Below are 25,771 nucleotides of genomic sequence, written 5' to 3' on the forward strand. Positions count from 1 at the left end.
GACTAACAGGGGTCTGATCAACAGCTCTTCTGATGGTTCCACAAGAGCTCCAAAGTAGCCAGGCGGTCTAGCACATGGAGCATCTCTAGGAGATGAGGGGACAGTTACACTCTAGGTTAACTTAGCAGAAACTCCAATAGTTACAGTATCAGGGGAGGGCTGATGAGACAGCACAGTTTTAGGCTGATTATATCTAGGATTTCTCCAACACCGGCACTCTTCTCCAATAATGAAGCCCACAAACCTACTATGTTTCAATACACGGTCTTCATAAGTTGCCAAAAAAAAAAATTAGAAAAGGAAAAAAAAAAGCTTCAATTTAAAAAAAAGAAAAAAAGCTTCAATAAAAAAAGGAAAAAGGAAAAAAAAATCACTCCCTGGTGGCAATGATGGGGTCCTTCAACCTTCTCTAGATGGGGACCTTCAAACCTAGGCTGTTTGCTCTTATCTCCAAGTCCAAATTCGTATCCCCAAATTCATATCCCCAAATTCATAACCCCAGCATGGTGGGACCTTCCAGGGCTTGGGCTCTGCTAGTACAGCAAGCTTTAATTTCCTGCCATGTCTTCTGTAATCCAATGACAATGCCTCCCTGCTATTTCTCTCTCAACTCCAGGCATCTTTTCTGGATGTCCCCCATGCCTGGTTTCTTTTAAGACCTGGCTAAGATTCCTCCATTTACAGGAAGTCTTTCTGGATCTCTCTGAATATTAGAATTTCCCTTTAGTGGTCATCTCCAGTGTTTCATATAAATGGTTGTTTCCCCCAGTAAACCATGAATTCTTTAAGAGCCGGGATGGACTTTTGTCTTTCTTTGTATTTAGCTCAGTATCTGTGCTAAAGCACATAGTAGGTGCTTAATAAATGGTTGTTAACTGACTGATTAAATGGCAGGGTCACTTCCTAAGCCTGATGAAAGCCATGAGTAAGGCTTTATAGTGGACATCTGTTAAGCCTTTAATAATCTCACTGCCTGTCTTTCTTTCCCCCTACTTTTTTCTCTTCTCTACTTCTCTCTCTCTCTCTCTCTCTCTCTCTCTCTCTCTCTCTCTCTCTCTCTCTCTCTCTCTCCCTTTCCCTCCCTCCCTCCTTCTCTCCCTCCCTCTCTCCCTCCCTTCTTCCCTCTCTCTCTCTCATTCACTTTCTATCTCTTCCACTTTTTCCTCTGTGGGTCTCATACCTTTCCTCTCTTTTCCTTTTCCCTTTCTCTTGTTTTCTCCCTCCTTTCTTTCTATCCTTCCTTCCCTCCCTCCCTCATTTTCAGTCTCTCTCTCATTCTCTCTTTCCCACTCTCTTTACTGTCTCTTCCCCTTCTTCTCTTTCCCTTATCCCTTTCTCTCCTTCCCTTCCTCCTTCTCTCTCCCACTCTCTTTCCTCTGTGTGTCTCTTCCCCTTCTCCTCTTTCCCTTATCCCTCCCTTTCTCTCCTTCCCTCCCTCCTTCTCTCTCCCACTCTCTTTCCTCTGTGTGTCTCTTCCCCTTCCCCTCATTCTCCTCTCCCTTTCTCTCCATTTCTCTCCATCTGTCTCCATCATGGCTAGTCAGTGACCAAAATCCAGTTCCCTTATTTTTAAGTCCAATGCTCTTCACAAAGCACCATGCTCATACTGCTCTCAGTATGATTATGTATGTGGCTAAGGTGTGTAGTAATATACACCCTCCGTAGATACTTCCTTTTATTAGGAAGGAAAGAAGAAGTACTGAGCTCTTCTTAAAAACAAACATCTTCGGAGAAACAGCTTTATCTACAAAGGTTTGCCCAAACCCTAATCATGGTTTCATCTACAAGTTATCCCTGGATTGACTGAGGAAGACAGATGGTCTCAGCTCCCATGCCCAAAGTGAATGCATGGCCATTCCAGTCTTACTTGAAAAGGAAAAGGAAAATCCAAAGCTGAGCCAAAAGAAAGGTAATTGATCCAACCTTTCTTATACAATTTTCTTTTTTTTTTTTAATTGATAAGAGCAAGGGATTTTTCATTCAGTGCCTGAAGTAGGGTAAAGGGGAACAAGGGACACTTTTGCTCCTGAGTTTTATACAACCAGTTCCCTGTACTCTAATTTCTAAAGAGTAAATCACTCAGACAATTGACATCCCTGCCAGGCTTCTCCACTATTCCTGAATCATTTCTCCCTCTTAAAAGGGCCAGAGTGGAAGGAGGTATGTGTCTCTGGCACAAATTGAAGAAAATATCCCATTATCCATTTATTTGGGGGGAGGTTTTTAAGAACAGCCACGAAAGAGAAACAAGAGCCTCCTGACAAGGATGGAGGAGGCCCTGACCTGAGTCCCAAACCCTACCTGTACGGCCTGGTGGGCAGATGCATTCATAGGTGTCTCGGCTACGCATTTGACAAGTGCCTCCATGTTGGCAGGGGCGAGAGACAAAGCACAGGTGGGAGGTGGAGTACTGGCAGTCCTCACCCGTGAACCCTGGAGCACAGCGGCACGTGGCTTTGCCCTGCAATGCCAGAGGCACACAGGTCCCTCCATTCTGGCACTTGGTCCTCTCACAGGGATCCAGCTGCTGGCAGTACTCCCCCAGGAAGCCCTCTGGACACCTGCAACAAGAGAGCGTTGTCCATGAAAACAGAGACGCACAAGAAACCATTTTATATGACAGTTCTTGGACCATGCAACCAGGCACATCCCTAACAAAGACCTCCGTCCGGGTTTTAGAAGAGGTTTAAATGAAACATGAAAAGATCAATGTAGGAACATTTCAGCAGGCCATCCCTTGTGTTGCCTGCTCCCAATTGGGGTTAAGTGACTTGCCCAGGGTCACACAGTTGATTCCAGGATGTCATTTAGCTCCCCTAGTTTGGGGGGCCATTTTGAGGGTAGAAAATAGTAAGTTTAATATTTAATAATAAGCCCACATGGATCTGATCAGAGAGATCGTCACTGAAGAATGCTTTAAGTAAGCCTAATAACCTACTTTTACAGATGTGAAAACTGAGGCCCACTTAAGAAGTAGCAAATCTAGGATTCTCATCCACTTTTTCTGACTCCACATCCAATAGTCTTTCCATTAAGTCACACTGCTTCAGGTGTTTAAACATTAAGGTGTTCACATCTTCTGTTTCATGTCTTAAGAAACAAAACAGGAGCAAGACTAAGATTAAAATGGGCTTGAGACCTGGCTCTCACCTAAAACTCAGCAGGTCTAAAATTAAACTCCTTATTTCCTCCCTCAGAATGGCCTTTCTCCTGATTCCTTCTCATCGTACCAACCACCCAGCTCCAAACTCCAAAGTCAACTTGACTTTCCTCTCCTACTCCTACCCATCTCCTCCGTACGATATAGTCCACCAAGCTCTATCAAGTGCTCCTTTTCTGGGCCCTCCTCATTCACTTCAGATGTAACTCAGACCTGGAAGGGCTGAGAAGGTGAGCCATAGTTCTTCAAAGATTTATTATCAGAGCACAAGAACTGGCAGACCCCACCTAGGTAAAGATAATAAGCTCCTTGAGGGCAGGGACTGTCTTGGTATGTCCAAGAAACTAGCATAGTGCCTGGCATATAGTAGGTGTTTAATAAAATGCTTACTGATTAATAATAGTGTGAAACCAGTAAAAGCCAAGAAATCAAATCCTATCTTCATCTGATTTCTATTTAAGCTTAAGATCATCACCTGAAGTTGATGACCAGGGAACAGAGAGAAATTATTTTATGATCGCAGGGGCAAACACATGGGACCAGCCCATTACTGAAGAATGCCCTCATAAGTCATCAAAAGTCTAATGACCTAATTTTACAAATCAGGAAAACTGAGGCTTTAAAAGATTTCAGCAACTTGCCCAATATCAAAACAGTAAAAAATAGCGAAGATACTCATGAAACTGAATGCTACAATGCATGAAATTGTCTACTAAGGTGTGGAAAAGTATGTCCAGGAAACTATTCTTACATTATTATAAGCTAAAGGGCATGCTCACAAACACACATAATCTTTATGTTTTGTAAGAGGATAAACAACCCAGAAAAACATTTCAACACTGAATGTTGTCAATTGTGGTCAATGGGGGAATGTGGTCAAGGGGAATTCTTGTTTGACTGTGGGCTGAATGATCCCAAGTCTCTTTTAGTTCTGATATTCATGCTGTCTGCACCAGTTTGGAGACAAATTCATGCTGATTAAATCAAAGATCATCTTTAGTATTGAAATAACATATTTCACAATCTTTCTTTTCATTTCCCCATCTGCCACCTTAGTCCAGGTCCTTCACACCTCATTGCCTAAACTATCACAGTAGCCTCATAGAATCCTCCCTTGCTCCCAGATTTTTGCTCTCATCTATTCTGTAGTCTAACTATAAAGCACATTCATCATGGCCTTTCCCAGATCAAAAACTTTCTTTTTTTTTTTTTTTTGAAAAAAAAATAGATCAAAAACTTTCAACAACTCTCAATAGCTTGGCAAACATCGGGGATTTTTTTTTTTCCACAATCTTTCCTCATCTCTAAATATAACTCACTTACTTCTGCCTGTATGACAATATACCTGAGCCTCAGTTTCCACCCAAAAAACCAAGAAGTTTGAACTAGTGTTCTCTGCTAATTCTCAATATTTTAGGTGCTTATTATTGCTTACCTGAAGGGTCCCTTCTAACTATTTTCTGGTTGTATCAATTCTTTTTTTTTTTTGGAGGCAATTGGGGTTGTGACTTGCCCAGAGTCACACAGCTGATTCCAGAGGCAGATTCCATTATGTCATCTAGCTCCCCTAGTCTGGAGCTGGATATTAGTATGATGAGAAGCAATCAGAAGAAGGACCATTTTGAGGGTAAGAAATAATAAGTTTAATTTTAGACCTGCTGAGTTTTAGGTGACAGTCTCAGGCCCCAATTTTATCACTCTTCAAGGCTTAGTTCAATTTCTATCTTTTTTTTTCTTTTGCTTAACAATACTTTTTTTTTTATTTCATTCACTCAACAAATGATAAAAACAGTGAGATCTCGTTATCTATATAGTAGCACTCAATAATATGAATACAAGGTCCACAGCCTAAAGCCTACTTTTTTCTTTCTTTTTTTTTTTACTTTTTTATTTATTTTCTATTTATTTCATTAAAGCTTTTTATTTTTGAAATATATGGATAATTTTCAACATTCACCCTTACAAAACTTTGTGTTCTAAATTTTTTCCCTCCCTTCTCCTATATAGCAAGTAATCCAATATATGTTAAAAATGTGCAATTCTTCTACACATATTTCTACAAATATCATGCTGCACAAGGAAAATCACATAAAAAAGAAAAAAATAAGAACGAAAACAAAATCATCTCTTCTTTTGAGAGACTTTAGCCCACAGTGACCTTCCCTTCTGAACCTCTGCTTACATCAAGGGGCTCTAGGAAGGAAGATATATATTATGGTCCATGTCTGGGATAGTTTACATTTGACTATGTGAAATATAAGCAAATAGATGTTACATGAGGTGCTCATCCATATACATGGACACCTAAAATCATTTGCAAGGACTATAATTTTTTTCCTTGGGAAAAAAGAAGCAGGTATGTCAGTTAAAGCAATCCCAAGAGGCCATGACCACACAACAGCCACTGACCAATGACAGAGTCTCCTGGGAGGAAGGATAGCCATAAGGGACAGGGAATCTGCAATAGCAGCATCCAATCATGGACAGTTTCTAAGGGGAGCAGAAAAAATTGGAAATATCCTGATCAAGGCACTAGAAGTTGATGAGACACAATCTAATACAGATGTTTTTATTTTCCCTATTCCTTATTCCAACAGCTCAGTGGACAGAGCACTGAGTCTGGAGTCAGGAACAAGAGTTCAAAACCAGTCTCAGACACTTATTAGCAGTGTATTCCTGGGCAAGTCACTTAACCTGGTCGCTCTTTAGGTACTGGAGAAGGAAATAGCAAACCACTCCAGCATTTCTGCCAGGAAAACCCAATGGTCAGGACTAGTGTATTATGGTCCACAGGGCATGAAGAGTCAGATGTGACTGAAAAACTACAATAATTCCAGCTTCAGAGACTAAGCCTTGCATATCAAAGTTATAACTGCATGGAAGAATTCACAGCCCAAATTATCTGAGGATAAAGGGGGGATAAGACTGTGTTTTCCAAGACTGTGACTCATGATCTCTTGATTTACTATTCATTTCAAGTTCTGAATGAATAATCTATGTTTTGAAAACTATTTATAGGTTTTGCTCTGCTAACAGACCTCAAAATAAATGACCATGCTACCTCTCTAAATGAGACCTAAACTCTACCCGCAAATAATTTACAATCTAAAAGGGAATAAGATAAGAATATAGGAAAAGCACAACAAATTAAAAGAGCCCTGAGGAGAAAGAAATTACTTCTAACTGGAGGTAATTAGAGACTTGATAGATGAAGTAGCACGTGAGTTCAGCCTTGGAGGATCAGAAATCAGGTATAGATTAAGAAAAAAAATATATTCCAGATGTAGGAAATTATGAGAACAAAGGTACAGAGGTGAAAAAGAAGAGGATATGTTTGAGTTATAGTGAATTGCCCAGTATGTGGAACAGAGAATACATCAAGGGGGAATATTGTGAAGTAATACTGAAAATATAGGCTGGTGTCTGTTTATTCAGGGCTTCATAGGCAAGTAAGTTTAGATTTAATTCAGTGGGCAATATGAGCCACTGAAGTTTTCTGTGCAAGAGTGACCTCATCACATACATACACTTGGGTATACATATAAAAAATTTGCCTGTCTTTTCAACAATGATTTGATTCAAGGCAATTCCAATAGATTTGTGATGGAAAGAGCTATCTGCATTCAGAGAGAGAATTATGGAGATGAAACCATAGTATTTTCACCTTTTTGCTGTTATGGTTTGCTTGCTTGTTTTTTCCTTGTGTTTTTTCCTTTTGATCTGATTTTTCTTGAGAAGCATGAAAAATATGGAACTATGTTTAGAAGAATTGCACATATTTAACCAATATAGGATTGCTTGTGGTGTAGGGGAGGGGGAAAAGGAGCGAAAGGGAGAAAAAAATTGGAACACAAGGTTTTGCAAAGATGAATATTGAAAATTATCTTTGAATGTATTTGGAAAAATAAAACAGTCTCTTAAAAAAAGAAAATTTGTCTCACAGTGATGGATAGTGCTAAGAGACTGCAAATAGAGAAACCAGTTAGAAAGTTATTGGAATAATTTTTTTCAAGCAAGAAAGAGTGAGGACTAGCATAGTGGTGGTCATTAAGAATTCTTTCATTCAATAAACATTTACTAAGTACCTATTGAGTGCTTAATAAATAAAAATATTGTGTTCAGAGCCAAAAAATGGAAAGGAAAAGACAAGTGGTAGAGATATTATGGAGACAGACAATAAGTTCAACAAATAATTGAATGAGGAAGGGATAAGGAAGAGATAGGACTCAAAAATAACTCAGGTTTTATGACTAGAAAAATGGTAGTACCATAAAATAAACAGAGAAATTAGGAGTAGGTACAGCTTTCAATTTTGGTGTGTTTAGTTTAAAATGCCAACAAGTCATGGTGATTTGCAGCAAGGAATCTAGATCTGGAGCTCAGGAGAAATGTGAAGGCTATTAATACAAATCTGGGAACCAATGATCCATCTCAAGATGATACAGTGGGAACAGGAGAGATCAACAAGGAAAAGAATGTAAAAACAGAATGCCAAGAACAGACAGTAGGAGAAAGCTATATTTTAGGGAAAAGAAGCCAACAAAACATGTGGAAAAGATATAGTCAGAGAGATAGGAAGAAAAGCATGGGAATACTGTATCACCAAGAGAGATAAACATATCACAATTTTGTTGTGGTTATTATTCAGCTGTATCTGACTTTTCATGACCCTATAAAATATAGTATAGCAGGCTGGTCTATCCTTTACTCTATAAGTCTGTCTAAGATTATGTTCATTGTTTTCATGACATTATCAATCTATCTCATCCTCTGCCACCCCCTTTTCCTTTTACCTTCAATCTTTCTCAACATCAGAGTCTTTTTCAGTGAGTCCTGTCTTCTCATATGACCAAAATATTTAAGCTTCAAGCTTCAATGTTTGACCTTCCAATGAATAATCTGAATTAACGTATCAACAAATTTGATCTCCTTGCCATCCAAATGGATTCTCAAACACCATCTCCAGGACCACAACTTGAAAGTCGCAGTTCTAAGGCACTCTTACAGCCATTTTGACTATATGGATCTTTGTTGGAAAAGTGCTGTCCAGATTTACCATAGCTTTCCTTCCAAGGTTTGTATTTAATCCTTAATATTTGCAAGGTGTTTTTGTGTTTGTTGTTATTGTTGTTGATGTGGGTATTTAGGGGGAGATCTAGGAATTATCTGGGTGAAGTTTTTGCTGCTCAGTCATTTCAAAATTCCTACCCTTCATGATTCTATTTGGGGCTTTCTTGGCTTTGCATTTTCTTTTTCTAAGTCATTTTACAGCTGAAGAAACTGAGACAAATATGGTTAAGATGCCCAGGTCATACACAGTTAGGAAGTGGCTGAGGCTGTATTTGAATTGAGGAAGATGGGTCTTCTTGACTCAAGGCCCGGCATTCTATCTATCCATGTCCCCAAAGCAGGTAAAAATAACTGGTGCTTTAGGGAATCTGAGAGGATGAGGAGACAAAAAAGGCCTGTGACTATGGTGATTAGGAGATCATAAGTGACCTATAAGGAAAGTTTCAGGGCAGTGACTATAGTTAAAGCCAGGTCCAATGAATAAATGAGTTCCTAGAAACAGAAAGAGATTAATAATAGACTATTAGCTTAAGGTATGGTGTCCAATTTAATGAGGAAGATCTTATTCACTGTTCTGGACTCAGGGATGAGAACTAAGTAAGCACCCAAATCAACAAGTGCTTGATGCTCCCTTGGCTATAGGAAAATGGTTCATTCCTTCACCTTTATCTTCAATGTGTGCCTTTATGTAATTCTGATTAAATTACTGCACTCAGCTCCCTTTCCAACTACAGTTCCTCATTTTCTCCTGCTGTAGCCAAATGTTTTTTCCTCTCTACTCTCTCTGTGGCTCTCAGAAAGCCAATTTCCAGTCTTACCATCTTATAGAAACTAATGTTTGAGATAGGCAATAATTTCCTCCTTGAAAAAGCCAAGTTTTTATCTTGCCTAACTAAATTCTCCACTTTGAGATATCAATCATCCCACATTCCTTTTAGATGTTCTTTCTACCCTTGACTTATATGTCACTTCTACCTTTTTCCATTGCACTCTTTTGATGATTCATCCCAATTCTGAGCATTTTCACTGGCTGGCTCCCATACATGGAATGCTCTCCCTCCTCATCTCTGCCTTTTGGCTTCCAAGTCTCAGCTAATACCCCATTTTATGTAACAAGCCTTTTCCAGTCCTCCTTAATCTGAATGCCTTCCTTCTGAGATCACCTCCAATTTGCCCTGCACATATCTTATTTGTATGTATTTGTTTGCATGTTGTCTCTCCCTTTAGAATGTGAGCTATTCAAGGGCAGGGACTGCCTTCTGCCTTTCTCTGTATCCTCAATGCTTAGCATAATGTTTGGTACAAAGTAGGTTCTTAATAAATGCTAAATGATTGACTGGATAACTTCTCATATTTAAGAAAAATTCATAATGAAGGGAAATGCTAAATTTTTGTTAATTGGTGAAAATAAAGAAGTATTTTTTTCTCATCCAAGTCACCAGACTCCTTAAAATATACCCACAAATCACTTGAGGTGTCTATGAACCTCAGAGTTAAGAATCCCAGTTTTAAAAATCATCTACTCTAATTTCTCACTTTGTGTAAAAGTCCTTTCTATAGCAATGAAATTCAACATGCATTTTATAAAGCACTTACCATGTATAGATTTTTAGCAAAACATTTGATAAGTCTCATACCATTCTTCTGGAAAAGATGGAAAGATAAGAACTATTCCATTATAAAATTTGACAGATTTACAAATGTTTGAATGTTTGGCTCAAAGATTATTTATTAATGGTTTAATGTCAACTTGGCAGTAGGACTCCAGTGGAGTCCAAAGTGCTTTGTGCTTGGGTCTATGCATTTTTCACATTTTTTATTAATGACGTGAATAAAGACAGATAAGTTTTAACTAATCACACTTGTAGATAACACTGCACTGGGAGAGAACAGTCAGGATCCAGAAAACAACAACCGCAACAAAACAAATTGCATGGGCTAAGGCTAACTGTAATAAAATGAAATGTCATGAAGATAAATGTAAACTGTACACTTGGGATTTTCTTTAAAAAAAATCAACTTTACAAGTAGAGGATGTGGGAGGTATGATTAGTCAGCAGTCTGTCTAAAAAGATCTGGGGATTTTGGTGGACTGCAAGGTCCATGAGTCAACAATGGTATGGGGAAGCCAAAAAAACTAATGCAATCTTGGATTGCATCAAAAGAAAATAATTTTGAAGGATTAAAGAGGTGGCAATCACTCTGTACTCAGCTCCATTCTGACAAGAAGAACACTGATAAACTACAGGATACTCAAAAGCAACTAGGATGATTGAGGGTCTCTTGTCTATGCTAAATGAGGATCAACTGAAAGAATTTGGAGACACAAAGGCTCTACAGGGTTATCATAGCTGGTTTGGGCTATTTGGAGAGCTGTCATGTGACAGGGGGATTATATTTATTCATTTCTAGAGGGAGAAAAAAGGAGAAATGAGTGAAGGTTGCAAAGAAGCTTGATATCATGAAGCTTTCTAAAAATAATAACTGGTTCGAGTCGAACAGACTGCCTAGAGAAATGGTAGCCAGAAGACCTTCACTGGAGGTTTTAAAGTAAAGGCTAGGTGACCATTTACTGAAATGTTATAATTAGCAATTCCTTTTAAGCCAAGGGTTGGACAAAGACACTTAGATCTAGTCTCACTCAAAATTTTTGTAGCTCATAAGACATAGTGACACAAAGGAAACCCCTTCCTTCAAGGACCTTACAATGTACTACAGAGATACGAAATATGTGTACATACACACACAGCAGAACAGAATAGAAGGAAATAAAAGGAATAGAAGGAAACCAGAAAAAGCATGCAAGGAATGAATAAGAGAAAGAACCCTCAGGGTGATTTTATGGAGAAAATGACTCTTGAGCTGAACCAGGAAGAAATAGAAGGATTTCAAGAAAGTAATGAAGGGAGAAAGCACGAGAGACATAAGAAGAAAGGGGTAGGGGAGGGAGATTATTATAGGATTGTGTTTCATCTTGACTGGATTATATATTACATGAAAAGGATTACATAGTAACAATGATGATGATAGATAACATTTATATAGAGCTTACTATGTAGCAGACTCTGTCTAAGTATTTTACAATTATATTATTTGATCCTCACAGCAACTTTGGGAGGTAGGTACCATTACAGTCCCCATTTTACAGATGAGTAAACTGAGGTAAATGGATCTTAAGTGACTTGCCTAAGATCACTACTTATTGATTAACTGATAGAGGTCTTGATCTCAAGGAGCTTACCTAGGATGGTAACTAATCAGATACATGGAAATGACAGAATAGAGTGGCAATTCACTGCAGGTTCCAACAACTGAGCACTTTCCAAACAAGTAGAAAGGCACAATCTGGTGTCCACAACAACATATGCCATAAAGCTGACAGATGACAAATTCCTGTACTACAAATTGAGAGCCCCAAATATCCTTGACAACTAATCATCCCCCAGCCAAAAACACTGATGCATTAAAATTTAATAACATTTAAGAGATATCATCCTGCCCAATACTCTTCATTGGAGTTATTGGAGTTGTACTTAATATATATATTCAATAATATATGATATATATCAATTATATATAATATATATTTATATATATTATATATGAATCCAATAATTCAATATATTACATAAGATGAGTTTATATCCCAATGCTTTCATTCAGCTGCAAAGTTATTTAATCCACCTTTATAAGTCAACAGAACATATAACATTAAACAGAACAATAACATAAAAAAAGAGGGCAGTATACATCCCAAGATCCTTTCTATCATATTGCCATCAGACAAAACAAGAGTGAAATGGCACAACTCATAGTGCCACAGATTTTGTGATGTGATTAACACAAATTATCTCATTTGCTCCTCACATCTGTGAGGCAGACCCTGTAGTCACACCCATTTTACACATGAGAAAACTGAATTCAAGACAGATGAAATAGCCTCCTCCAGATGCACAGAAAGCTCACATTTGAGATGAGAGTCATACCCAGGTTTTTCTGCTGTCTCGCCTTCCAGTCTACTCATACAAGTAAGGGGAGATCTAGATGACAAATGATGGATATGGGAACCCAGGGAGGAGATTATTATAATAATCTGGGAGACATGCAACAAGAGTTTGAACTATAGCAATGAGTGGAAAGGAAGAGATGGATACGAGGGATGCTGTATTGGGAAATCTGACGGGACTTGGCAACTGAATAGATATGGAAAATGATGGAGATGGAAAAAATCAAGTAGGAGGATATTGGAATTATCAACAGAAACACAGGTTGTGGAGTGAACATTCCTGACAGAGGGCCATTGATTAATCAATCAATAAGTGCTGAGTTAACAAAAAGGGCAAAAATGATTCCTGCCTTCAAAGAGCTTACATTCTAGTGGAAGAGAATATGTAAATAGTTTTGTATACAACATATAAAATTTAGATGAGCATTGGAGGGGAAAGATGGGGAAATAGGAAAGGCCCAAATGAACCAGTTGTGAGCTAAGCTGAACCATGAAGGGGATTCTAAGAGGTGAAGGCCAGGGGTAGTGCACTCTAGGGATGAGGAACGGCCAAAGTGAGGGCAATGAGAGGAGAAGCAGCCTGTCATGTGTAAGAAACAGGCCAGTGTATCTGCTTCTATTGAGAAAGGTCTCCAACTCACGAGACAACCATTTCTCACTGCTGTGAACTCATGATTGAAAAGCTCTTTCTTATACTAAACTGAGATTTTTCCCCCTAAATCTTTCCCCACTTTGGTCCTCCCTTAGCCCTCTGGGGCATTGTAGCACATAGTCCAGTTTCAATGCTACACAACAGCCTTTCATATATTTGAAAAAAGTTGGGATATGTCTCCTTAATCTTTTCTTCTCCCACCTGAACATTCCTATTTTCTTCAGCTTTCCTCATTTGATGGATTTCCAAAATATTCATTATCCCTGGTACCCTTTTCTAGTAGACCAGTAATCTCACTACCATTTGGCAATAACATTCTTATTATGTCTCTAGATTAAATTTGACCAATGTAGAACAGAGTAGGATTATGATATGGACACCATACTTCCATTACTTAGTTTAAGATGACTTTAGCTTTTTGTTTTAAATATGATTAATAACAGTGTTAATAAATTTACAATGATTTTGTGGTCAATTAAAAACTCAGGTATTTTTCATATGACGTATTAAGCCATGTTTCTCCATTCTGTACTTGTGCAATGGATTTTTTTTTTAAAGAAATTACGGCATGGCAGTATTGTGTAACAGACAGAAAATCAGCCATGGAGTCAGTAAGACCTAGAAGTCTTGCCTCTGACACATATTTGCTGTACTACTCTCTTAAGTGTCCCAGACAACCCTCATGAGACTATGAGTCGTGGAACAGCTGCCAATCTACATTGGTAGCAGGCCTTTGCTCATTGGGAGAACCCCACACTAATGAAACAAATGTCTGGCCAAACAGAATTATAGAATGTGATTCATTCTTCTTATTCAACCACTTAATAAGTTTGTTATTAAGAACTCACTATGTATAATACACTCTGTAAAGACACAGGGGAGGCAGGACATAGGTCCTAATCTCAAGGAACATCCATCTAAGAGTGTTATGGTTCTATAGGTTCAGCTTTGCTTGATTCTTCATGATCCCATTTGGGCTTATTTTGGCAAAAGTAGTGAAGTGGTTTACCATCTCCTTCTCAATGAAGCTCAAACTCTTTGACTTGGCCTTTGAGGTCCCCAAGAATCATATTCCCTCTCCCCTTCATCTCCCCACCATGTATTCCTTTCTTTTAGCCAAGCTGGGCCTCCCACTATTTTATGAAAATAATCTGTGTTTTTATTTAATAGCCTTTTATTTACAGGATATATGCATGGGTAACTTTACAGCATTAACAATTGCCAAACCTCTTGTTCCAATTTTTTACCTCTTACCCCCCCACCCCCTCCCCTAGATGGCAGGATGACCAGTAGATGTTAAATATATTAAAATAAATTAGATACACAATAAGTATACATGACCAAAACGTTATTTTGCTGTACAAAAAGAATCAGACTCTGAAATATTGTACAATTAGCTTGTGAAGGAAATCAAAAATGTTCTCTGGGTCTGTCACATTATTCTCTAGGACTGAAAAATCCTTCTTGCTATTTCTACCTGCTGGCAACCTTTAAGACACTGGAAAGTACTGAAGGATTCTGATCAATGGAATTATTAGACCTGTATATCAAGATTACTTTCACAACAGTGTGTAGCCAGATTTAATGAAAACAGGGAGAGAACTATACAAGAAAACTAAGCAAAGAAATAAGGAAGGCCTGAATTAAGATAGAAATAGTGGAAATGGAGAGTAGCATAGATATATATGAGATATTATGGAGGAAGACTTAAAAGGGTTTGGCAATTCATCAAATCAAAAATGACTCTCAGGTAGTAAGAATGGGCAACCCAGAGAGAATTGTGATGTTACTGATAAAGGGAGAGATGTCAGGAGAAAATAAATTTAAAAGAAAAAATTGATTTCCATCCTAGCTGACAAGCTGATCCTGAGGTAACAACTGGACCTTCAAGAAGAAATATCTAGCAGGCTATTCAAAATGTGTACCTGAAAGGAGGGATCAGGCTGATTCATCAATTCACATTTTTTTGGTATGGCTGTCCAGCTGTGAATCTAGCTAATGCTATTGTCTTCTAGCCCACAGTTTTCTACCTTATCCAGAATACCAAGAAAGATGTTGCTCAATACCTTTCTTAAATTAAGATGTACTGTCTATTGTATTGCCTTGACCCTATATGCAATTTCATTTGTTTGTTTGTTTACTATTTGATGCCTTTTGATTTTTATGCTCCTCCTCCTTCCCACATTGTCACAAAGAAAAACAAATCATAAGCCAAACTAACAAAATGATTACTAGAGTTTGCAGTCTTCTGCTCTCAGGGTTTACCAAAACACAGAGAATATGTTTCATGATCTGTTCACTAAAAACAAAATTGGTCATAACCATTAATCTTAGTTCAGTTTTCATCTAAGTCATGATGGTCATTGTGTTTCCTGCTTCTATTAACTTCACTCATGAATTTGCCTAGGTTTTCCAATATTTCTCTGAATTCTTCCTATTCCTCATATGTTGAGGTAGAATACTATTCGATTCTATCCACATATTCCAATGTATTCACCCAAACAATGGGCATCTGGTTTGTCTCTCTCCACCAAGAATGGTGCCATGAACGATAATTTATGTTATACTTTCCTTAAGGCCTATATAAAGTAGGATGGGACTCAGTTTTCTCACTCCCAAAATTCAGCACTCTTTTGACTATCATAACTGCCTCCCCAAAGTCATGGTTTTCCATGGAGAATTCCTAGTATGAATGTGATTTTTGCTTATGTATATTTTCTGTGTCTTTCACATGTCTATCCTTATTCCTCAAATGGGAAAATTCCTTGAGTTCCCATTACACATTATTGCCTACACCTTAACTGTACATGGGTATTAACTGTTTCAAAACCAATGCTACTTTCACACAATGGAAGAAACAAATTCTATGGCCTGCTTTCTAAGCATCCTTCCAAGCTCACTAATTTATTAGGGTTGTAAGGGATTTTAGAGGCTATCCAATTCAACTTCACCATTTTATAGAGGAGAAAATGGGGGTCCAATGCACCTAATGACTTGCTTCAGGTTAAGTAGCACAGCCAAGGTTTAAATCCAGGTCCAGTGCTTTCAAATCCAGCAGTTTCCACTTCATGCCTCATATGGCCTTGGCTTGGTAAAACAAATCAGTTCCAAGAAGTCAGTCTGACCTCGAGGGCACAGCTTGCCTACCAGTAGCTCCTGCTGATAGACTAAATTACAGATATGAAGTCAAGGAGAATCTTGAAGTAGGTACAATGAGGGAGCTGAAAGGCTTGGTCAGAAAGAGACAGCCAGCCTCCTGGGGAGCCTTCCTTCTGTAGTGAGAGCTGGAAAATGGGCTAGTTCTGTTTCCCGGGGGTACCAAAGGATTTGCTGCCTGAAAATAAAAGCTCTGTTTTTGTCCAAGTAGCCAGAGTGCAGTCATGCCCTGAAACAGGAGGCCAGACTCTACGGCACCTCCACTTTCCTCTCAGCTCTGCCATTTTATTAAGAACATTTCTGGCTGGCCTTTAGAGAGCTGCCCAGAGTCTTTAATACAAAAACAGCATGTGGGAAAGGTGCATATGAAAAACTCTCTAAAGAAAACCTGAGTAAATCTAACAGCTGCCTGCCATTCTCAATCCTGTATAGATTTAGCTCCCTCCTGGAGTGCATTCACCATTGATTTCACTTACTCCCTCCAAACCTCCTTTCTAGTCTACTCCAATCTCGCCTCTGACTCTGGAACTTTGAAAGAAAATAAATCACAGGCAGGGCTATGAAAGCAGAGTAATACATTTTTTGTTTTTTTAAGTAAGAGAGTGCTTTTTCATGAAGTAATTCCAGGAACTAATCTGAATACTTATCAGGCCCAACTACATTCAGTTCCTTTTCTAGGGGAGGGGGAGGTGGAAAACACAACTAAAAACCTTATGTTCCTATCAGGAAGGTATCCAGTCCTTAAACCTTATTGTGTAACACACACACACACACACACACACACACACACACGCACACACAACACACACACAACCAGAAAACCAGGAGCTCCTCATAAAAGGTTTGCATCTCTTCCCTTTGAAAGAATATTCACACAGTCCCCCAAACTGATGAGAAACAGACCTCCACTCTATTACACCCTCAGTAGCCTGCATTCGTTCACATGTAGACACTTTACAGATTTCAGCAATGCTGGGATTTGAATATCAATTCCAATGTCTACAGGTCAGGATCAGTTTCCCTAGTAATGAAGGGTAGAAAGATTTGTTCTTTCAAGTCTCCTATGTGAATAGCCACTCGTCTAGAGAAAAACCCAGCACTGTGGCGCTTGTGGCAGCTCCAAGATGACTGAAGTCTGAACAGGAAATAAGCCCCCTTTCCAAATAAAAGCCAGTATTCTTTCTCCCTGTTTTTTTTTCCTCATCCAGGGCTCTGTATCAGCAGGGTGAACACAAATCAGCATCCCAGAACCTTGTGGAGTTTCAGCTTTCTTTAGCTGAGGTCTGATCATTAAAAAAAAAAACAAAACAGAACCTCATTGCATACACAAAAGGAGAAAGGGGAGAGGGGGGGGAAAGAGAGAGAGAAGAGGGGGGAGAGGGAAAGAAGGAGAGAGAGGGGGAGAAAAAAGAGGGTGAGAGAGAGAAGAAAGAAGGGGGAAGGAAGAGGAGAAAGAAGAGGAGAAGGGCGGGAGGGAAGGAGGAAGGGAAAGAAAGAGAAAGAAAGAGAGAAAGGAGAGGAAGAGGAGGAAAGAGAGAAGAAAAGAAGGGAGAGAGAGGGAAGGAAAAAAGGGAAGAAGGGAGAGAATAAGGGAGGGAGGGAGGGAAGGAGAGAGAGAGAGAGAGAGAGAGAGAGAGAGAGAGAGAGAGAGAGAGAGAGAGGCGTGTTTTACCAGCTATTTCAAAATCATGATTTTTAAAATGCTATAGAGAATCTGGAACAGAGAGGAAAAAAATGTCTCATGTGGGCTGCGTCGGCCCTGCAGCTGCTCCTCATTAAAGCTTCTCCTTTACTCCCTCTGGGCTAGTTTCCAGCAGAAAATTCTTTAGTCAGAACTCTGCTTTCAACCCACTTTCTTCTTCCCCTGGGCCCTGCCTCGCCACCCAATCTGCAGTGGCAGCTTGCCCTGGTGTGAGCTGAGAGGGGGGAGGGCTGTCACTGAGGGCTGGAGGGAGGGGAGCCAGAGACCCCCAAATGTCCTCCCAAAAGACCTAAGTCATACTGGCTAAGAGCAAGAACCCACATCTATCTCCAGAAAGCTCGAATGGGCCCCAACATCAGCCCGCTTTTCTCTTTGCCCTAGAAATGAATACCTGGCGTTGGGCTACATGGCGATCCCTCGTCTTCTCTCTACCATGCCTTCCTAAGTCAATCAATTAATCTGGAGGAAAATAAATGTGGTTGCAAGCCCACTGCCATCTTGGCCCACTGTGATCACCCAGAGTTCCAGTCCCCAGTTCCAGATGTCTTTCCATTCAGTCTCGACTCTTCCCTTTGCATTGGGGCCCTCCATGATTCATCTCATCTCATCTGCTTTGTAAAGTGCTTTGCAAAAACTTTAAAATGTTATTTATGTAAGATTTTTGTTATCACTCTCCAGCATTAAATCTCTTCTCTCTCTCCCCCAGCCCACCCCCATCATTCTGTGTTAACTGTTCTGCTAAAAAAGACACGCTTAGAAAGAAAATCCTATCAACTTTATCAAGTCTAAAGCCTGGTAAGGAAGGAAAGAAAAAGGAAGAAGTTCATATTTACTTCTTCTTGCCAAGAGAAAGAGGAGTGGGGAGGGGGGGAGGAAATACCTCAGCATGTCAGCAAGGGGGAAAAAAGTGAAGCAAAATGAAACAAAGGTTTGAGAGGAACCCAGAAATGGGAACTTGAAGGCTTCGGTCACATCCAGCACAGGCATCCATCCCCTGAGGCCCAGGACAGGGCTGTTTGGGGTAAGAAACTTCTGGGGGCTGTGCTCTGCTGAAAACAACAGTCAAAAGACGCAAACACACACTCCGAAAAATAGTCTTCTGACAACCAATAAACAAAGACAATTATACACTCCAGGCCAGCCATTTTTCTGCTATGTAAATTCAGCTTCCTGAATCACGTTTCTGCTTTTTTTTGCTGTTGCTATAGAAGTATTTCACAAAATGGTAATCTTGGTTCCCACATTAGGCTGAATGATTCCAAATTAAAATTTTCCCACAGGAAAATAAGTTCGGAGGGAATTGTGAGGCTGGGAATTATTCTCTAAAGCTCCACTTCACTCAGCACTCAGCTTGCATGTATTCGGTGATCCCCCCCCCCTTTCTGAATTAAGTACTAAACTTAAACCAAATGCAATAAACCTAAATTAGAAATAAGCTGAAATGCTATTTTAAGTAGTTTTAACATGATGAGTGAGTTCACATCTTCATCCCTCATCTGAAGCTATTAAATCAGTAACCATTTCAATGGGAAAATATGCTTTATTTACCCAGGCCTTTAAAAAAAGACAAAAAAAATTCCCTTTGTCATGTAGGTCACAGTTCAGGCTGGGTTATCAGGGCTCAAAAGGTGAACTGAGCTCCAGCATTATCAGCCACCCTTCTGAAGGAATATACAAATAGCCCCACAAAGCTACTGCTTTGGTCCCCTAGTTGCCTGACATATTTCTGGGTAATGGACATAAAAAAAAATGTCTTCTTGTGATTAAACGAGTGACTGCGGCAGTGTGAGCTGCCCAAGATATAACAGTTGAAGGGCAAACAATATGAGTTTTGCTGTTTACTTACATTATCTCTGCTTCCGAGATAAAAAGAGAAGCAACTCCAACTTTCTCACCTCCCCCCAAAAGTATGTAAGTCATTATTTTGCTCCACAAAAGAAAAAGGTTAAGTTGAACAGAAAATAATTTTCCAACACAACATCTCCAGGTTATTAAAAAAACAAAAAAAGCATCAAGGTTCCCAATTATCTAACCTCTCTGTTAGCCCACCCTCTTCCTGATCCCTAAATTCAATCCCTACCTCAGTGGTTCTCAAAGTATGGTCTAGAGAATCCTGGGGATCTCTGAAACCCTTTTAGAAGGTCTACAAATTCAAAAATAGTTTTTATTTCCAATATGGTAAATGACTATAAATATAATCCAGATAAACAAAAACAGTTTGGAGAGATCCTCAATAATTTTTAATAGGATAAAGATACTGAAAACAAAAGTTTGAGAACCACTGCCCTACCTCCTATGGAAATACTGGAAAAATGAATTTTGGAATTTAGGTCATTGAATGGTATAGACCAAATGAGGTGCTTCTCATTCTGACTTTCCAGCTTCTTCCAAGACCACGGAGCTAAATCTGACAAACCAGGCAGCATCCATTCTCCAGACAAGAAGGCCTCCAACAACCTAAGCTGGTCTGATGTAAATCCTCACGTATCCTGGGGTCTCACAACTTCTGGAAACCATCAACTGCCTGGAGTTTGCCATTTTCTTTCTTTGTTTTTGAAAAGGCTTTTCCAGTTCCAAACTAAATGTTACCCAAAGCATACCAAGCTAACCCTAATAGTGCAGATGGTCAGGGGGAAAATGCTTTTCTGTAATCCCTATTTAACTTATAGGGTGAACTTTGTGCACTCTAGAAATTCAACAAGAGTGGAAAAGAAACACATTCTTTGTGGAGATTGAGGGCTGGGGGTGGGGAATCACTTTCAAAGAGAAAGGAAAGTAAGAGTTCTCTTCAAAGAAGCAGGATCCAGTAGGTAAAACCAAGGAAGGAATCTCCATATACACAACACAAGAACATCTTTAGAGGGACAGCCAAAAAGATGTTGGGACAATTAAACCTAAACTTTCCCTTCCACAATAAGAACAATGATGCTTCATTTTCCACATCCCACACACCCCTTCATATTGTAAGAATGCTTGCTCCAAAGTATATTAAGTAGATTAAAGCTAACTAGACTTCCCAGGTAGAGAATAATTCACCATTACTAATCCATGTATAACAAATTCAGCCTGAGAGTTATAGTGACACATCTGCCCGTTTAAGAACAAAAAGCTATCAATAGGGACTTTGACCAGCTGCTGTGACACAAACAAGACCAAACAAAACAAAACATTGAACAAATTCCCTGTTAGTCTGTGAATCACAAAAGGTAGGAATAGTATGTTTAGAACACACTAGGGTGATTATACATCAATGGTTCTGGATAGTCACTCCATGGATAAAAGACTGATGACAATTCATCCATACTTTCTTCATTAGCTTTGCTTGATTTTCTCTCCAAGTGAGTTCATTTCCTCTCACTCCTTTGACTATCCCTTCCTTCTTACTGACTTACCAAATCTATATCACCATCCCTAAATGGCGGGTCTAAGTCTTCAACTGACTTTAGGACATTTTCTCTTCAAACCCTCATCTATCCTCCATAGTCACAAAATCCCATCCATCCTTCCAGTTACAACCCCTCTACATGCACATCCCTATTCTCACACCATTTACACGAGGATCTCCCATCACAATCCTCATGCTGGATTTTCCAACGGTCTCACAATTTGGCTTCCCAAATCTGTCCTGTATATCAGGGCCAGATCAATCTTAATACATCCATCTCAATGTCCCTCTTTAGTTCAGGAATCAGCAACAATGACCCATGTGTAAGAAAGGAGCCCATCTGTAACAAATGAAGAACTAAATTTCCTTATTTTGGTATTCAAGGTTCCCCATTATCTAGCCCCACCTTAGCTATTCCACACTATTTCCAAACATAATTTATGCTAAGCTGACATTGTTATATGGTCCCTTAAAGTTTACAAATTACAAAAGTAATTAGCATTACCTGATTCCATCCTTCCAAAAGTTTTGTCAAGTAGGGATTACAAGTATTCTTACCAATGTTTCCCAGATAAAGAACTGGAGCTCAGTTAACACTGATTTGCTTGTGTGATTAGCTCACCCAAAGCTAGTATTAGAGATCAATAGAGATCAACCCATGTGTCTCCTAACTCTTAAATCCCATACTCTTTCTACTTACACATTCTCCTGGAGAGCTTATCCTCTGCTCTACTTAAGTCAGTGTCTGTCACTGCTTCCATCCACAAACATGCTTATTTCTGCTATTATTTCTGTGCCATTACTAGGACTGCTTCCTCAACTGGGAATGTTATTTCCTCTTTTCTTTTCTTATCAATCCTCATAGATCATCTCAATAATTTCATATAAGGTACTGATCTCTCTCTACCATCCAAATCTCTTATTTTGGAATTTGATTATATTTAATTTATTTGATTTTGATTTGAATTTGATTTGATTTATTTGATTATATTTAATTTAATTTAATTATTCGGTAATTATCTACCGAATTCTCCACTTCCTACATATATATGCTGTTTTCCTATGAGTTAACAAGTTCTTTATAAGAAAGGATCACATTTTCTGTATCAGTATCTCTCAAAGCATCTAGTATAGTAGTAAGGACAAATTAAGATGGCAAATATATTTTTTTCAAAACAAGCTGTCAGTGTTACATAATGTACAGTAGAATTACTGGCATTATTATAATTATCACAATTTAATGATATTCCATAGTGAGTCATTAAAATACCTCAAAGATATTACAGGTTCAGTTCCAGACCACCACAATAAAGTGAGTATCACAATAAAGCAAGTCACATGAATTTTTTTTTAATTTTTCAGCACATAAAAAATAGTTTATTCTATACATAACCTATTTAAGTGTGCAATAGTATTATGTCTTTAAAAAACCTGGATATACCTTAATTTAAAAATATTTTATTGTCAAAAATGCTAACCATCATCTGAGTCTCAGTGAATCTTTTTGCTAGTAGAGGGTCTTGCCTCAATGTTGATGACTGCTGAATGATCAGGATAGCAGCTGCTCAAGGCTGGGATGATTGTGGCAATTTCTTAAAATAGGATAACAATGAATTGCTGCATTGATCGACTCTTCCTTTCCCTTGAATACTTAAAAGGAAACTGAAGGCTTATTATTTGGCCTAATTCCAAAACTGTTGTATCTTAGGAAATAGGGAGGCCCAAAGGAGAGTGAGAGACATGGCCAGTCAGTTGAACAGTCAGAACACACAGAACACACACATTTATCAATTAAGTTCACCATCACTCCATGGCTCCTCAAAATAATTTAAAAAGTAACATAAAAATTACTTATCACATCTAAGACAATTCCAATAGATTTGGGATGGAAAATGCCACCCACATCCAGAAAAAGAACTATGAAGACTGAATGCAGATCAAAGCATAATATTTTCACTTTTTTCCCCTTTCTCATGTTTTTTCCCATTTTCTTTTGATTTTTCTTTTACAACACAACTAATATGGAAATATATTTAAAAGGATTGTACATGTATAACCTATATCAGACTGCTTGGTGTCCTGGAGATGGGGGTGGTAAGAGAGGAAGGGAGAAAAAAAATTGCAACTCAAAATCTCACAAATGTTGAAAACTATCTTTATATGTAACTGGAAAAAACCAAAATATTGTTAAGTGGAAAAAACAAAAAAAAATTACTTATCACAGATCACCAAAACAGATATGATGATGAAAAAGTTTGAAATATTGCAAGAATCACTAAAAATGTAACACAGAAATATAATGTGAGCATATGCTGTTAGAAAAATGGTGTCAACAGACTTGTTTAACAGAGGATTGCCACAAACCTTCAATTTGTAAAAAACAAAAACAAAATCTCATTATATGTGAAGTACAATAAGACAAAGTACAAAAAAAAAAGCAAGATATGACTTTTTAAAATGGGATTTTGCTTCAGGTAGAAATTTGGGATTGAGGGCACCATGTAATTTCTCAAATACAATACATTCTCTTTTCTTACTGACATTCAATTCTAGGTCCAACACACATATCTATCTGTTGTGCCTAGCCAAGATATGGAGACTGAACGACCATTTCAACAGGCTGGCCATCCAGTTGAAGTCATAGTTTAAGCAGTCTTAATCTATTTTTTTTCCTGTATAAATTATAAGGAATAGAGATTGTTTTATTCTTAATTTGTGTCTGCCCAGAACAAAGAGGACACTCAATTAATTAACTTGCTGACTGATGCTCTTCTGTGAATCTCACTTAGGAGGCTCTGTAGTATTCTAAGGCTTGGTGCAAATTGTATAAATTCATAAACATGAACATCTGTAGGAGGGGATCTATTGGAGCTCTGTGCTGGACATCTTTTATGATCATGACTAACAAATATGCATTTGCCTAGAATTCATAATTAGAGGCTCATGTGGCTTTCTATGTCTACCAAGAAATGGTATGACCAAAGACTAAGAATTGGGAGTCACTCCATTGGCAAATGGAGAGACATGGTGGGACTTAATAGACTGCAATTACTAATGATGAAATGAACACAAATGGTGGCTGCAAAAGATATAAAAGAGATTTATAACCAGAAATTTTATTTTTCTGTAAAAATATTTTTCCTGTAAAATTTTGTGACCTCTAAGTTAACAAGGAAAGAAATCATTTGCTTTCAAGAAACCATTTTTATCTTGGATGGTAACCTACTAGTTCCAATACCAAATAAGCGATTTCATTGTCCAATATGCAAAGCTCCTAAAATCTGATATTGTGGAAGTGTTTAAGAATTAGGCCCTATCTTTGTTCTGACTTTGGTAACAATCTGTTCCATTCATTTTCCTTACATGGATGAAAATAATGGTCACAGATAATTCTTTCAGAGGATAAACAACTTCCTGAAGAGAAGCCTGGTACTTCAGAAGCATAAATTATTGCTATGTGCTAGGTATGTGTTAAGCACTGGGGATATAAAGAAAGGTAAAAATGTGGTTCCTATCCTCAAGGAGCTGACATTCAAATGAGAGAATAATGTGCAAAAAACTCTATGATATATGTGTGTTTGTATATATATATATATATAAGAGAGAGGTGGGAAGTACTCCCAGAGGGAAAGCAATGTGAAGGAAGGGAAAAAAGGGTACTGGCAGGAAAGGCTTCTTGCAGAAAATGAGTCTTGAAGGAAGCTAAGAAATCCCAGAGCTGCTAGAGCTGAGCAGGGAGAGCTTTCCAGACATGAGGTATAGCCACCACAGAGTTTTTAAAAGATGGAATGTTGCATTATGACAAGTTGGATCACAGAAAGTATGGAAGGGAATAAAGTCTAAACTGAGAAACGACAGGAAGGAACCAGCTTCAATGTGAGAACAGGATTTTATATTTGATTCTGGAGATTAACAGGGATCCACTGAAGTTTACTGAATGAGGAGAGGAAGGAAGGAGCTGAAGGGTCAGGTATGTGCTTTAGGAAAAATCAGCTTTAGAAGGAGAGAGATTAGGGCTGGATACATCATTTAAATAAAGATTACCGAATCTATGGGAGCTGATAAGATCACCATATAGAGTGAAAAGACAAGGGAAATGGCTACAGTTATGTGGGAGTCTCTTAGATGATGGTCCAGCCAATGATACTGAGGAGAGGGCAGATAGGAATGGAGAACATTTGGAAGAGAAAACAGTTATGAAAATCTAAAAGATTTTTAGAGAAAGTATTTAGGATGATTAGGTGATTGATATTGTCAGATTCTGCAGAGATGGGAAAGAGAAGGATTAAGAAAACACCATTAGATTTAGCAATTAAGAAATCACAGATAACTTCAGAGAGGGCAAATGCAAAGGATTTAGTAGTGAATTTCATAATGAAGAAGAGGAAGAAAAAGCAGTTACTGTTGATTGCTTTCTCAAGGAATTTAGCCAAGAAGAAGAAAAATATAGGGCAAGAACATAGATGGAAGAATAAAACTAAACTATAACATTAAGTGAAGGAATATTACAGGAGGCAATTATTCTGACAGAACCAATGTTGTAAGAGATCAATTGGCCAAAAGTAACATAACAACAGAATTTTGTAACTTTATAAAAAGGTTTGGTTACGATATATTACCAATGTCACTACTGATGGAAA

General features: G+C 38.4%; 1 protein-coding gene across 1 annotated transcript in view; it reads right to left on the bottom strand.

The window, feature by feature from the left end:
* The window catches only part of NOTCH2 (notch receptor 2), a 168,730-nt gene that overhangs the window by 76,746 nt on the left and 66,213 nt on the right, over positions 1–25,771 (bottom strand). The window contains exon 3 of the mRNA XM_031967394.1: positions 2,302–2,561. Within this exon, the coding sequence (XP_031823254.1) occupies positions 2,302–2,561 (260 nt within the window). The remainder of the gene's footprint in view (positions 1–2,301; positions 2,562–25,771) is intronic.

Source organism: Sarcophilus harrisii, chromosome 4 (assembly GCF_902635505.1).
Source record: "Sarcophilus harrisii chromosome 4, mSarHar1.11, whole genome shotgun sequence".
Classification (NCBI taxonomy): domain Eukaryota; kingdom Metazoa; phylum Chordata; class Mammalia; order Dasyuromorphia; family Dasyuridae; genus Sarcophilus; species Sarcophilus harrisii.